The 16142-nt window shown below is 37.8% G+C and overlaps 1 protein-coding gene across 1 annotated transcript in view; it reads right to left on the bottom strand.

Annotated features, from left to right (window-relative positions):
* LOC127651876 (pyruvate carboxylase, mitochondrial-like) overlaps positions 1-16142 on the bottom strand; it is a 198989-nt gene that overhangs the window by 11733 nt on the left and 171114 nt on the right. The window contains exons 16-17 of the mRNA XM_052137919.1: positions 13407-13651; positions 3058-3237 (exon numbers count right to left, since the gene is read on the bottom strand). Of these exons, the coding sequence (XP_051993879.1) occupies positions 3058-3237; positions 13407-13651 (425 nt within the window). The remainder of the gene's footprint in view (positions 1-3057; positions 3238-13406; positions 13652-16142) is intronic.

The raw sequence follows: 16142 nt of genomic DNA, 5'->3' as shown, positions 1-16142 counted from the left end.
AGAAGGGTTTCTAAAGATAGAGGGCTTAATTGCCTTTAGGATTGAGACAACGGGAATGTTTAATTGAGGTGTCTGCTAACGTCATTAAGCAGCATGTATAAAAGGGAGGTAAGAAAAGGGACGTGTTTTTTTTTTTTTTGCTGTTAACTTTGCAGACAAAATACATATCTATAAAAGCACATATTATGTTTTTTTATCTTAAACAATTAACATTAACTTTTGAGTAAAATGTATTACCATTTTGTAAGTGTGTAAGAAATGGCAACCAATGCAAAGACTGCTTGATGTTATGGTGCATGACATGTTTTGATCACATCAGTAAGACTGTGCACATATTGTTTTCCTTCTGTTTGTGTGTGTCTGTGCATGTCAATGTACGCCTGTGTGTGTGTGCCTGTATGAGAAGATTGCCCACTCTTATCAGTGTTTGTGCACTGGTTTGAAATGCAGAATGTCTGGCTATCTGGGTTTATCTGGATGACCTGATTGGCAGAGATAGAGCCACGTTTTAAAAGAGAGTCACTGTGGCTTTAAGGTTGCACTGCAGAAACCTCTCCAAGCTCATGTCTTTCTGTGTTCCTCAAATAGTATGGTTGTGTTGTTTGACAATTTGAATGGTTTTATTTACATTGTTGGTGTAGATTTTGTTTTCATGGTAGCTAACTTGTTTATGATATCAGCATGAATTTGTTTCTCTAATAAAATGATATATATATATGTTGATTGTTAAAATTCAAATTAAAAAAAAGTAATGCAAACTTATTTTTTAAGGTTTTACAAACACATACTGTAACTTTTAGCAGTCTTAATAATCAATCATTAATATAAAAAAGATACAATGTTTAAAATGCTACCAATGCCACATAAAGTTATCAGGACCATTTCTGGTGCTGCACAGTGAAAACAACATAATTTGACTAATGAAATGTGTATTGAGACTGTTGAATTTCTCTGAATTGCAATTCCGTTAATTCCACTTCCTAAAATTACAATTCAAATTCAAATTCAACTTCCTGTGGGTGTGGCCAATTCAATTCAAATTCCAACTCATGAACTGAAAGGGAGTTATCCCTGGCTGCTATACCTGCATTTTTGAAAATGATTTTAACATGTTTGCTGTACGTTTTTGGTAGTTTCCTGTAAAAATAAACACTAGAGGCCAACAAAAGCAATGAGTTTTACTCCCTTTTACACAAATTAGTAGAAAGACATCAGAATATCAATTCACTATCTTAAGATATCTAAACACTTTTACAACACCACATAGCTTGCTAGGGGATTTTTAAGAACTATAACATTTGCATTACTTAATCATCTACATTTACAAATTTGTTCAAGCACAATCAATTAAGGAAGCTCTACTGATAGAGCGTTGCACTTGCACTGCAAAAGACTGGGATACTAGTCAACTTGTGTATCATAATGTCATAGAAGCACCACAAAATGACGTGGTTGCTTCAGCAATTGCATTTTTCTTCTCACATTTGCTTTTATGAGACTATGGTTAGGTTTAGGTTTAAGGTATAGGGTAGGAAGGTAGGTTTTGTTGACTCAAAACTGGACAGACCATGAATCTGAAAAGCCTTACCTCTTTGGGAGAACATTTGACTTACTTTTAAAGGAACCACGTAATATACGTCACTTAACAAAAATGTTGACACAGTCATGTAATTTTTAAATGAGATCAGGCTGCTTTTATTGCTTGTCTCTTTGTCATGTCACGCCTGGTCAGGACATGGTGTGACAGTCTAAAATGTATACTACACTACATGTGGTGGAACTAGCTGGGAGAACTACATAAACTTGCAGCAAAACTTCTAGCTACTTAGTCATTTAAGCAAGGAAGTACATGAGGTGGATTGTAATTGATGAAACATTCAAGTAGAGACTAATATGACAAATACTCTTGTTGCCTGGTGGACATATTTTTAGCCCTACTCAAAAAATATCAGCCGGCAGTGAGCTAATGATCTCTCACTTCTGTGCGAAATATTTTAAGAATATACTTCACTACAGACCTTGTTATATTCTTATATATTAATTACAGATACATGTAGTGTTCACCAAGACATGATATTTAAGTAATAAAGATCCAAGTCTTCAAAATCTGTTTTTCTGTCTTCCTGTCTGTCTTTCTCTCGCTGTTACTCTGAGGGCACATGTTGGCTCACACAAAGAAATACTGCCAGTGCTGACAAACAGCATTTGATCTTTCATTCTTGGACTTCAGGGTGCTTCAAAAGGGTTTGCCTGTCTGTTTGTGAGTGTACCAGCGAAACAGTAAATCAAAGTAAATTTGCCACTGCAGAAGCAGCAAGTCTGTGCTCAGTAACCACCATGTTAAAAATAAAATGATAGTCTCCCCTGTGACCTCATGACTGTAGATGATTTGTGTGTATTTGTGTGTGATTGTGTATTATTGTGGATTTATTGCTTTCGACTCTGCATGGATTCTTTTCTCAGCAAGTCTTTCAACACAAAAAGAAAAGCCACATCCACTGCTGAGATAGAAACTGGAAAGTGACAAGCTTTATTCACACTTAGACCTTTTGTCTCAAATTCTTTGTCTCACCCTCTCTTTTCCTCTATCACACATATAGACAAACTTTGTGATGGATGTGCACACAACTCTCTCTCAAACTGTCTTTCCCTCACTCCCTCTCACCTTTTCATTTTCCTTTTCTTTTCACACTTTTCTTTTGTATAGCAAGGGATTATTCATGAACAAAGCCACTGTCATTCTCAATGGAAAGAAAATTTAAAATAAATTGCTTATGTTTCTCCTCATTTTCAAGGGGCTTTAGATAAAAGTGCTTGCTAAATGACTTATCATAAATGTAATGGAAAAAAGTCTCAATTCGCCAGTAATCAACTCATCTCTCTAAAAAAGTGGCACATTTATATCAGTCACACATTCAGTAAACTTCACCCTTGATCTATTTAAGAACTTCTGTTTAGTTTGTATGTCTGAAAAAACTCTTGCAAAATACAAGAGAGCTTGAATTAAGACAGAAAACCATGAAACAGAGTTTTGTTTCACAAGTGGTGTTATCTCACCTTTGACCTGAAGGGCTCAGGAAAGCCTCCATGTGGTATTCCAATATGTCCTTGTAGGAACTCCACAACAGAAAGAGGGAAGGATAGCTCATCTGCTCTCTCTTCCACTTCGGCCCTAGAAAGCGAGTTCTGAACCATAAACTGAGCCAGATCACCCACAATCTTAGAGGAGGGGGTCACCTGGTGAAAGGAAGTGAGAGATTGACAAAGAGACAGAAAGACAATTTTTAAAACAGCTCTTTTCTTCTGAAAACCTTTCAAATCAGGCTCACACAGCATATTTTGATGTTAAGTACTGTAAACAGAAAATCTAATCACTGAGTCCCCTCCCTCCTCCTATAAAACTTTCCTCCTGTTCAAAATGTTTCATGTGCTTGATAGTTCACAAATAAATCAAGCATTATTATCAGCTCAAAACACAAAAATATTACAGTGCTAGAAAGCCCAAACAAGAGAATACGACCTGGCAGAGTTGGCAGAGCTCTCATGCCCATTAGAAACAATGACAAAGCATGGACTCTACAAACATAGAGAATTGCTAACAATCCAGAAAATCAGAGGAGGAATGGACATGTGGGCAGGCCAGATCACAACAACAGAGTTTCTCTGTCATCTGAAATGTGAACAACGTCAAATAATTTGATATAACATTTGCTTTTCAAAATCTTTTTTAAAGGACACTCAAACTTGCACAATAAAAACTGACTGTGTGAAGAATTGAGGATTCAAGATAGAGCGAGAAACTCTCTAAAAAATAAATAAATAAACATGGGAGTGACAGTATGAGAGAGTGGTGAGGATTGTGTATGAATGTAAATTTGAGAGAATAAAAGACACACGGACTGAAGATGGGAAAACTATGACATTAAGGAGAAGAATAAAATGTTAAATGTTTCACATAAATAGTTCAGCGCTTCATGACAAAATACCACATGCACTGTAAAACTGCTGTCAAATGTTCAAATTGCTGTGTGTAGGCAAGATTCGTTTTGAAAGTATACCCTTCCAAAAAGTACTTTGGTGATACACATTCAAGATTAAGTTTTGTAATAGAGCCCTAGACAAACATTACGCACTGTCAGGGGTGAAAATAATAGAAGTAGAAGTATTGTTACTTCCCAAACAATGTTGTGTGAGTATAGTAAAAGTAGCTGTCCAAAAAACTACTCAAGTAAGAGTAAAAGAGTAGCTAATTTAAAAGTACTCATGAGTAGTGAGTATTGAGTACTGAGTTGCAAAATATATGCCCCATTATAATGAACACTGTATGCCAACTTTTAAAATCACTTTAATATCACTTATCTATGATAAACATTACATGAATCTGATTCCAAAAAATAAAATAATATTGATATATTGAAAAAATATTGATCTGTTTCTCACCCACACCTGTCATATCAATTCTGAATCATGGATTAAACCACTGGAGTTGTAAGTATTACTTTTATGCTGCTTTTATGTGCTTTTTGGAGCGTCAACATTTTGGCACCCGTTCACTTATATTGAATGGACCTAAAGAGCTGAAATACTCTTATAAAAATCTTAATTTGTGTTCTGAAGAAAGAAAGTCATAGGCAGATGGCATGAGGGTGAGTAAATGATGAGAGAATTTTCATTTTTGTGTGAATGATTTATTTTAAGTAGCACATGTGGGGGCCGTATTGTCCTCCTTTAGAGATACAATGTTCCACATTGATTTAGTTCTTGTATCGTTTAAGCCCAGAAATAGTTCTCATTCGAATGCACTTTTCTATCTTTATAAAGGCTAAGCATAATTATAAATAATTTTATCATCTACTTTCCTGGTAATTTATTATACCAATTAACACTCTATATCAGGGATCTGTATTATTAAAAAACTAACAATATTTTAATAAAATGTTGTTATTAAGTCAAGTCAAGTCAAGTCCATTTTATTTGTATAGCACCTTTCACAACACACATCGTTTCAAAGCAGCTTTACAGAAGATCAGGAATTAACAGACAATCAAACTGTAATGTCTATAATGTTGATGAATCATCATTGTGTAATTAGATAAAATACGATTGTTTATCGTGTTTAAAAATAAGTAATTAAATAATAATTGTATTAATAGCCCCGTTTATTAAAAATGTCACAGATTTATTCTATTAAATTAATACTTTTAAAGTTACTCAAGTTATTCAGCCAAAAGTAGTGAGTTGTTTTCTCATTTCCTTGTTATTGTTGTTTGATTAATAGACATTTTTTGACATACAGTGTCCTACAGTGCTCAATTCGGTTACATGCACACTTCAAGTCAGACAATTTGATGCAAATACGCTTTTTGTCCCATTGTTTAAGTTCACTTTAGACATAAACGACTGCGTTTACATTAAATCCTCATCAAGATGGGCGTTGGTGGAATTATAAGGTGTATTTGATCATTTAGGCGTACCCGCATTAGCGCTCAAACATTAGCAGCCTGTCAGTCAAACAGCACGCAGCAACAGACGTCAGAATATAAAAAAGTAAATCTTTTATATTTCATCTAGATCAACCAACCAGTGGTGCTCTTGCCAGCGTGATTGATGTCATGAACACCCCTGTTCTAGATGTAGAATATAGGCTAAATATAGAAAACTACACAAAAGTTTGATCAAGGACATCTCTCTTTTTTCCAATGAACATCTAGATAATATTTTTGCCCAGCCCTATTGATAACATTGCATTACTCTCTCACAGCAGCCCAATAATCTCAGTGCTATATTTATTTAGAGTTAAATTACAGGCTATTTTAAAGACACACAGAATATTGTAAGCAGAAATATAACATTTTCCTTGATATGTTTCTTCAAATTAGAGGCAGGATTAATGCTGATATATGGCTTGAGCAAGTTAAACTTACATGACACGATCATGCAATTGGCCTTTTTCTCTGCGAAAAGCCATTTCAGGTGCAGCCGGTTATGTTCAGCTGTAAACTGTGCTTAATTCTCCACAGTTGGCACCAGATCTGCAGCTGCCGTTCAAGTTTTTTATGTGTGATTTGATTTGATGGGAGTCTTGAGACTCTCCCTAGCCAATCATGTTGTAGATAAAAATAAAATCAGGACAGGGAAGTAGCGAACACAGACGGTGGGAAAATAGCACAGTAAAAGTACAGTTACAGCACTTAAAATGCACTCAAGTAAAAGAATACAATTTTAAAACTACTTAAAAAGTACAATTCTTAGGAAAAAGGAGTTAATTACAGTAACGTGAGTATTTGTAGTTTGTTACTTTACACCCCTGTGCACAGTTAATATCCTCGTTTAAATACAAAGCCTTAGACAAACCATATGTATTGACTTTAAGAGAGTAAGGATTTTGAAATCATCCCAGTGTCCCTGAGTGACTCCAGCGCTGCTGGGACTGTAGCGTGTGACATTACATCTTTTTTTTAATTTGACAAATTGTAAAACTCCTAATGTGCACCGATGCACATAAATTACACATCTCAAACATTTTCATGAATGACTTGCACACTTGCCATTTAAACAGTTGCTACATAAAATGCTACATTTTTTGCATAAGTGTCTACAGCCTCACATTAGTAACCAGAAGTTTATTTATCTCAGTAAATAGTGTTCATAGGGAAATTGCTGCCTGTCATTTGAATACATAATTGTCTGAGAAATGAACAATGATTTCACTAAATTAAGCATTAAAGTTCCCTTCAAGAAGCTTTTCATCCTGCCATAGTCTTCTGTAGTCAAGTCACTGGAGCTGTAGTTCTCTTGCTAATGCCTCTATCTTTAGCAGAGACACTGGCCATGCACGGAATACGCAGCATGCTATGATACTTCACTTGCAGTATGTTGTATTTCATATACTGTACTTGTTATGCAAATTTTCTATTAGAGTACTAAATTAATACTATTAAATTTGCCAACATGAGCAGTATTCAACAGATCACACTGCAAGGAATACTGTATCCCACTGCTATGTGTTAAACTTAACCTTCCATTTTGTATTCAAACGAAAGCCATATATAAGACCCATTTTTAGCATTTCCTACTTCACTCATTATTCAATCAGATTAACAAAAGTTAAGTGCAATAAAAATTCAAAACTAAATTTTTATTCCTGAGATGATAACTGTACTCCGCTCAATGACTTGGTGCATTTTCAGACCTGTAGCTTGCTTAATATGAATATGTGTTCCATTCAGAGGTCATAACATTTCCATCGTGGTAAATTTCTTCTGTCATTAGTTGCTTTTGCATTATTTGTGCATTGAAAAGTACCTTTTCTCATGGTCACGGAGGTATGTTGCTCCCTATCATGCCCCCACACAAACACACACATGCAAACACACACATACACATTTATTTCTGTCATAAAGTTGGTCCTACCTGTGTCTGTTCTACTGCTATCCACAAGAGAGAAGGAACCATGCTAAAATTACCTCAGGAATTATTAAACAACTCCTATTTTAAATGAACAACTATATGTAATGTAGTTGCCAAAAAATTATATCTGCATTTTAATGATGAATTATAGTGACGAGCTGATTCACAGATTTATTCTCTGCAGATCCTTCAGGTATGTTCATGGTTTATTTAGGGATATTGTTTGCTTCATTGGTCTATTGGGTCAGACTGCATTCTTACCACAAGCAAACTGCTCCAGAGTTTGTTGCAATTGGACTGAGACCTTACAGTTTTTTTGTGGATCCGAGTGATATATCGCCTTGTTCATATATGGCTAAACGAACCGAACCAAGAAAGAAACCACACCAGGTTTCGAAAACAAATGCTCCAAACAAGCCAGGTGTTCAAAAAATTGTCACTGCATCTCAGATACTAATTTTCAAAAATAGCATAGGCAGTATACATTATGTACAGTACAGAACAAGGCCGGAAAAAAGACATGTCTCGCCCGATATTCAAAATAGTGATTGATCAATATGTGATGTGTTTGTTAGCAATTCTTAAAATTTTACATTTGGTACCCCCAGTATTAAACAGATAGAAGTAGTAGTAGTTAGAAGTAGACATTCTTGGTTCAGTATGAAGTAAACTAGTATTCCAATCTGAACATAGTCAAAGATACAGTACATTTCCAATCAGTTGAGCTGGACTGTCTCAAGCTAAAAGAGAGCATGTTGAACAAGGTGCTGCTGCAGAAGGATTCAAATCATGGGATGCTGCCTTCAGTTCCTGTAGAATCCTACAAAATCTGGCCTTCAGTGAGAACAGAGTTAAATCTTGGAGAAATCAATGGGTTGTTAATTGAGAAGAGAATTTGTTAAGTAACCAGACACAATGCAAATCTATTTCAGGCCAAGCCTCTCTCAGCAAAAGTAATAGAGGCTGTCAGGGAAAGTGTTATAAGATAAGAGTGAGATGGGATTAAGAAGGGATCACACACACACACACACACACACACACACACACACACACACACACACACACACACTAGTGCGGCTATCCTTATGAGGACTCTCCATAGACATAATCATTTTTATACTGTACAAACTATAGATTTTATCCCCTTACCCTAACCCTCACCAAAAACTTTTAGCTTTATTACGTTCTCAAAAAAAACATTGTATAGTATGTTTTTTAAGCGTTTTGAATTATGAGAACACTAGAAATGTCATCATAAACCACATTTATAGCATAATACCCTTATAATTACCAGTTTGTAAACAAATACATTTCCTCGTAAACCACCCAAACCCACATGCACGCACGCACACACACACACACACACACACACGTTGGTCTACCTATCATTATGAGGACTTTCCATAGACATAATGATTTTATACTGTACAAATTTTAGGTTTTATCCCCTAACCCTAACACAACCCCTAAACCTAATCCTCACAGAAAACTTTCTGCATTTTTACATTTTCTGCAGTATGATTTTTAAGCGATTTAAACTATGGGGACTCTAGAGATGTCCTCATAAATCACATTTATAGCATAATAACCTTGTAATTACCAGTTTGTAACTTAAAAAATTGTCTTCGTAAATCACATAAACATAAGCACACACACACACACACACACACACACACACACACGCACAGATCTGAAAGTGTTTACTCTCTTCTGTGTTATTGTGCTGGGTATCTCCTGCTAACTGACAGGTTACATCTGTTTGGCCATCGGCATGGACAGCCAGTGCTTTGAACTCAAGAGAACAGTTTGTGTGTGTCAGTGGTATCTGCTGCTGCAGACAGAATTAGTGGAGTGTGTGTGTTAGTGTTGGTGTGTGCCTCAGCAAACCAATGGATAAACAGCAAGAAAGTGAAGGAGTCAGAGGCTATGTTCAAAATGGAATACTAGTGTTCTGCTTACTAAGCAGTACACACAGTATAATGCTTTACATTTTTAAAATAGTATGTAAAAGAGTATGCAGAAACAGAAAACTCATAACATGTTTACTACTGCCGTTCTGAAGTTATCATCCAATCCAATTTAGTTTCAATCGTCATACTGAAAATGCACTGTGCTGGTTGTATATCAGTGGTTCATAGAGAAGGTTTTCTCAGACTTTTTTGAACCACGGACCTGTTAACCCCAAATTGTGGTGCAGTGGTAGCTCAGTGGTTAAGGCTCTTGGTTACTGACCAAAAGGTTGGGGGTTCAAGCCCCAGCACCATCAAGATACCACTGTTGGGCCCTTGAGCAAGGCCCTAGACCCTATCTGCTCCAGGGGTGCTGTTTCATGGCTGACCCTGCACTCTGACCCCAGCTTAGTTGGGATATGTGAAAACAACTGCATTTCATTGGCCCTGCACAATGACAATAAAGTTGAATCTTAATCTTAAATTCTTTATGGACGCCAAACCCCACCACCATCACAACAAATATGATATTATTTACTAAAAGTATAAAATCAAGTATTGATCCCAGTAACGACTTCCATTACAAAAATAAGTGTTTCAATTATGTTTTCATCCAGGATTTTAGGAGTGAGGAATACAACACGTGATACAACAAGTGATTCATATCAAAGACATCACAAACAAACACCACAAAATGAAGTTAGGGAGACAGTCCATTACTCATTTCTGGTTTTAGCGCCACCCGCAGGGCGAATAAACATCACAGAGAATAATACACAGCTCAAACAGCAAAGATATTTTTGTAAATAATGACAATTTCCCCCATCAAAGCACAAATTTACACATGAGTAAAGCACCAAATTCTTCAGAAGAAGAATGAACAGTTGAGCATTGCTTCATTCGTTTTATTTATATAAACTATGACACCACAATATTCATAAGGCCCTACAGACCACGTCTGGTCATTGTGTTAAATGGCATGCTGTTTCCAGATACATCGATTAAATGTTCTAAATGGCATATCGAAGGAAACTAGAGACTTAAACAAGTTTCAATGTAAAAACTTTATGAAGTTTCTTTCCAGATGTAGTATTGTATTGATCGGCTCATGTTGTTTTGTCACATAACTTGGCACATCAAAAGTTTAACCCTTTCCTGACAGCTATGATATTCCAGAACTGAGATCAGTTGGTTTAAATGAAATGAAATTATGCTTGGCTTACAGCGAAGAAAAAACACATAATGCATGCAAGGGGACATGAGTCGCACAAGGATATAAATGGAAAATTATATCTACTGCATGATTACAATGAAATTAACTAATATTGGCCACTATTAGACAGATGGGATGGTTAAAATAAGGGTCACTGTGTTAGCAAATATATTATCACATTTAACGTGAAGCTGGATCTCAACTGTCATGTTATACTAACTTATTAACAAAATTATACTAGTTATACTAACTTATTTTGTTATATTAACTTATTTTGATTCACCAAAATAATTATAAGTATACAGTCAGAAACAGGGACCTTGCTAATCTAGTGCTGTTCAGCTGTGGCTTGTGAATACTGACACTCATTGTGGTTGATATAACTTGAAATACATGTTATTAAACCCCTTCTCTTTTTACTGGATGAAGCAACAGCTGCGTGTCTGAATGTATGATAGATATTGTCCAATGTCATCTGCAGAAACTCTAGTAAATATTGCATGTAAAAAGTTATTTACCCCCGAGTCATGTTAAAGCGAGATTCATTCACCAATCAGAGATGTCGCTGTTACCATTGGACTAAGTAGATTTTCCCACACTTAAATTTGAGATCCAAAACCTACATCTATTTTACATAAGCTGTTTAAATGTATGGTTTTAAACTTCTATTATGTTGTATTTTTATACCAGTCAGTAGCTATATAGAGTAGTTGTTTTTTTTGTTATGTTTTTATTGCTTATTTGATTACAACTTTACAACACATTGTTCACAATTCATGGATTTTCCCCTAGTAATTTGACCCTAGTTTGAGAAAAACTGTCTTAGACATATTTCTTTTGCAGCAGGGGAGCCCCCGTTGAGCCATAAATGTTGCAAATGTTTTTTAAACTACACCCTGTGTAATTTGAACAACATGTCAGTAACGATACTGACTGAGGTTTCATAAATCTTAAGCATACAAAACAGATTCATAATGATTAGTAAGTAATAATTACTTCAGTTCAGTACGTGAGTCAAATGTTGATTCTGTAACCGCTCTTGACTAATCCATTGAGTCATTCAATTAAGATTCCGACTGATTCAAACCAGTAACTTGTGAGTTTATGAGTCTTTTGAAAAGCTCATTAAAAAAATGGTTAAAAGTAATTTGCTCATGAATCTACACTGGTCACTGTGTGTGAAGCCCACAAGGACAATTCAATGGAAAAACGTATTTTCTTTGCAATACAATGGCATGCAGATGCACTGGAGGTAAACAGGACATTCTGTTAGGAGAACATTGGTAATTGATTGCATTGAGAGAAAGGCTGAAGCGAGCAATGGCAGACATATTTCACTTGATTGGTTAATTTGGCCTTAGGGACAGCAATGCAGAGCCCAGCACTGACAGGTGACATTGACTGCTGGTATTGGGCTATGTGGCTGACATCTAATCTGATAACCAGAGCACTCACTATCACACTGAGACTTGCAGACATATACACCCACACTCACACTCACACACATACATATATACACACAGGTAGCCCCAAGGTCTAATCAATGTTCCTATGTTAGAAAGTGGCAGAAGTTTTTCTCATATTAGTTGGAGCGATGATATTCTGACATTCTGCCACCCTCCAGCATGCTGACTAAGACATTTCTTTCAAGAGTCTGCAAAATGTAAGGTCTCTGTTTAGAAATAAAACCTTTCAGCATCTGTTCAAATTAAAATAATTACACACAAAAGAACAAAGTGTACTTGCAATGTAATTATGCCAATAGCACTAGCTCTAAATTAAAAATATAGGATTGTAGCTACTTTTTTTATATTTTAAGCTAATTGTTAGGTTTTAAACAACAGGATAGGGATGAAAAATAAATAAATTATTAAACAGATTCAGCTTTGACTATTATTAAGTAAAATAGACAAAAGTCACTTGTGATGAGAAAGAGGGTGGGGTCGGGCCGTGAGTGTGCACGGCCAGCCCAATCGGACGAGGAGAGGGATAAAGCTGACCCAGATGTGGCTGTTTGGGAGAGAGAGAGCCACACGCAGCTGCCGTTAGAGTTCGTCATTTTAAGTTTTCATTAAACATTATTTTGACTGTTCAGCCGGTTCTCGCCTCCTCCTTGCCCACATTACCTTGCTACGTTGGTGCTGAAACCCGGGAAGGAGGAGGGATGCGCTATCATGGAGTCCTCGCCACTGCCATCTGCCTAAAGGAGCAGCCGCGGCTGTCCGCTGGGGGACAGAGGAGTAGCTATCGGCTGCCTGGATGTGGATGAATGGCCGCCAACCGTGTGGGGAGGAGGGGTGTGGAGCTGCTGACAGGGACGGAGGGGCTCGCTTCTGGCCGCCAGAATACGGAGGGGTGTTCCATCTGCCAGGGGTCGGAGGACTCACTCCAGTCTGCCCGGAGAGGAGTGGCTGTCATCCGCCAGAGGGTGGAGGAGTGGCCGAGGACCAGGCAACGGCACGTCTGGGAACCGGTGAACAATTTTTTTTTTCTCTCCTCTCTCTCTCTCTCTGTTGCTCTTCCTCACTATTTCCCTCTCCCCTTAACCCTCCCCTTTTCTCCCTCCCAGGTCTCAAAAGGTGGGGAAAGCCTGCCGGTGGGGGGGGGGGAGTGTGACGAGGAGGAGGGTGGGACCAGGGCGTGAGTGCCCGGCCCCCGCCCTCTTCCTCATCATATCACTTTATTCACAGACCTGCAAGAACACATATCAGCAACACATATCAGCATATGGAACAGGGCAGGAGGAAAAAGGGACAGAGAAAGAAAGAAGAAAATAGAAAGTCAGGGAATATGTAACAACTTTGGAACCAAAATTAGATTCTAGGAGGCCTTACTTTGATGAGATCCCCCAGCAGTTTGTTGGCTTCAACATAGGCTTTCTTCACCTCTTTGAACTTGTTACCAAGGCCCATGCTGTGGGCCTGGAAGTGAAGGTTGGTGTACTGGCCCCCTGGGATCTCATTTTCATAAACATCTGCATTACCAGACTTCATGGTGGCAGTGCAGTCGAAGGGTGCATACAGACCACGAGCCACTTCCCAGTACTCGCTGTATTCAAAGACCTTGTCCAGAGAAACACCTGGAAGAGACAGATGAGAGATGTGTGGCAAATGCTTTATAGCTTGTTGGTCAAGTTTCAAAAAGTTCAAAGTAAAAACATTGGCTAGGTAACATTTAAGTAAAGAAATAGTTCTCTAAAGTAACAACAGCACAACAAGTCATTTTTGGACCAAGTAATAAACCAAGTGTATCATGCTTTTCAGTGATTTGAACTATGTTTAAGTGGTGTCAAACCCCTTAAATCGTAGTAAATGCAATGTAACAAACAGCCCTAAATGGCTTTTTGCTTTTGTAGAACAGTGGAAACATCAGAATAATAAAATGTAGCAATGTTCAATAAATAGCTAGATTTACAGTTTCCTGAAAGAAATGCCAGTGTTTGCATGGCTTTAATTATATACTGTAGATAAGCTTTGATTTAAGTTTCGGTTTGGTGTAAATGAAATGCTGCATTGTTTCCGCTGTACCGTTGTCATGACAATGAGCATGTCTTGTTTTCAGTTGGGTGTACACAAGAATTACCAGCGTGTCTATAAATGGTTAAACACATGCAATGAAGACAAGTCATCATATAAAAGACCAATCACAAGTATTCAATTATAATGATGATGTCATCACTGACGTGCTGCCTGTATTTACTAATCATCACTATTAATTTTCATAATGAAACCAGTCTTCCGCCAAGTAATATAGTTTATTAGCCAAACTCTAGGCTGTTTACGGTTGCAAAGAATCATAGCAACTTGACATAGAATTCAGCATAAATATAGAATTCAAATCATGTACGGTAGCAGGTGTGCTTAGGACATGGCTCCTCTAATCAGAGGTAACACCCAGAACTATCCATCATATGATTTGAATTTGATTACACACACTGGCACACTCTCATGCACACACAGATGCAATTTCAAATCTGTATAACAAGACACATTAGTAATTAGTAATTAGAATCATCTCTAAATTTGTCTTCAAAACCGAGGAAAAGCAAAAATGCTAAAAGTATCAGTTTAATCACATGAATCACTGTGTCCCTTCAGATCCCATTAAGTGATAATGATAGCAGCACTGTCTGTCTCTCTTTTGCTGGGGACATTTGATTGACAGACTCTTTTGCTGTCCTGATCTGACACTTCTCAAAACACACAATCACTCCATCAACAACGGTGCTCCATAATGCCAGCCTGTAATAATCAATGTTGATTTAATTAAGCCTGATGCCACAAAAGCCACCTTTCTAGTCTTCAGGCAACACACACAAAAACGTGTGCATTAACACACTCATATGACATCAGTTTTAAGTCCTCTGCTATGATTATGGTGTCATTTGATTTCCATCACTCCGACCTTGCAATAGTAACGAGCCCATTATGTTATGTCAATGTCACTACATTAGATAAATGCCTCTAAAACCTGCCTGGAGGCATAAATGAGTGTGTATGTGTGTGTATGAGTGTTTCTACAAGTGAGAAAATATCACTGAAACCTGCTAAACACTTTCAAGAAAAAACTCAAAGCATCAGCTATAAATGACAGTGCAGCATGGATCAACCTAACATCTTAAGTTGCTGTAAGAAATTTCAGTGGAAAATTGCTAAAAAAAAATAACTGACCAATAACATACATGGTCATGCTAGCCTATATTGTGACTATTGCTAAAGGGGTTATAAGGACACGATACACAGAGTTTTTATTTTCATAAAAATATTATTTTATTAAGCAAAACTGATTATGTGTCATTATTCCACATGAAGATAAACAAAAAGGAGGAGTGCCCAGAGACTCGGAGGGGTCGAGGGAAGACCGCCGTCCACGAGGGGAGGAGGGAAGAAACTCTCCAACCGCCCGGAGCGGTAGAGCCGCTGCCAGGGGCGGAGGAGTATCCAGTCCCCACTTGCCCCGCGGACGACGGCCGTACCCCGCATCCGGGCGGTGATGGCAGCGGCGCTCCCCTGGGTGGACGGCAGTGTCGAGGACTCTGCGACGGGCATCCCTCCTCCTTACCGGGTTTCGGCACAAATGTAACACAGTTAAAGGATGGGTAAGGAGGAGGCGAGAACCGGCTTGTCAACATAAATTATATTTTAATGAGAAACTTAAACCCAAAGCACAAACATAAACATAAACACACATGACGGACATGCCCGTAATTCTCTCTCTCTCGAACCATCGTCACCGGCCGCCTTTATCCCTTGCGCGCCTCATCAGGCCGATTGGGGACCGGGCGCGCGATATTCCGACCCGGCCCCGCCCCCCTCCGCTCCACATCTACAATAATGCCAATATCCTAATAACTAAAAGAGCCGCTTATGTGTACACATCTTTTTAAAGATGTCATTCCGGAATCATTTTCTTATGCAAGGAAAAAAAAACACACCCACTGCCAAATGTGCGCAAGCCCCGCACCGATGTGAAAAACCCCCTGTGCAGAAGTGCTCCTGACACACAATACCGTTCCCCTCTTTCACACTGCTGTTTGTCGGGAAAGGAATATTGTTGTTCAAAATGTTCAA

The sequence above is a fragment of the Xyrauchen texanus genome, chromosome 1 (assembly GCF_025860055.1).
Source record: "Xyrauchen texanus isolate HMW12.3.18 chromosome 1, RBS_HiC_50CHRs, whole genome shotgun sequence".
NCBI lineage: Eukaryota > Metazoa > Chordata > Actinopteri > Cypriniformes > Catostomidae > Xyrauchen > Xyrauchen texanus.
The sequence above is the reverse complement of the archived record's forward strand: the minus strand, read 5'-3'. Positions and strand labels throughout refer to the sequence as shown.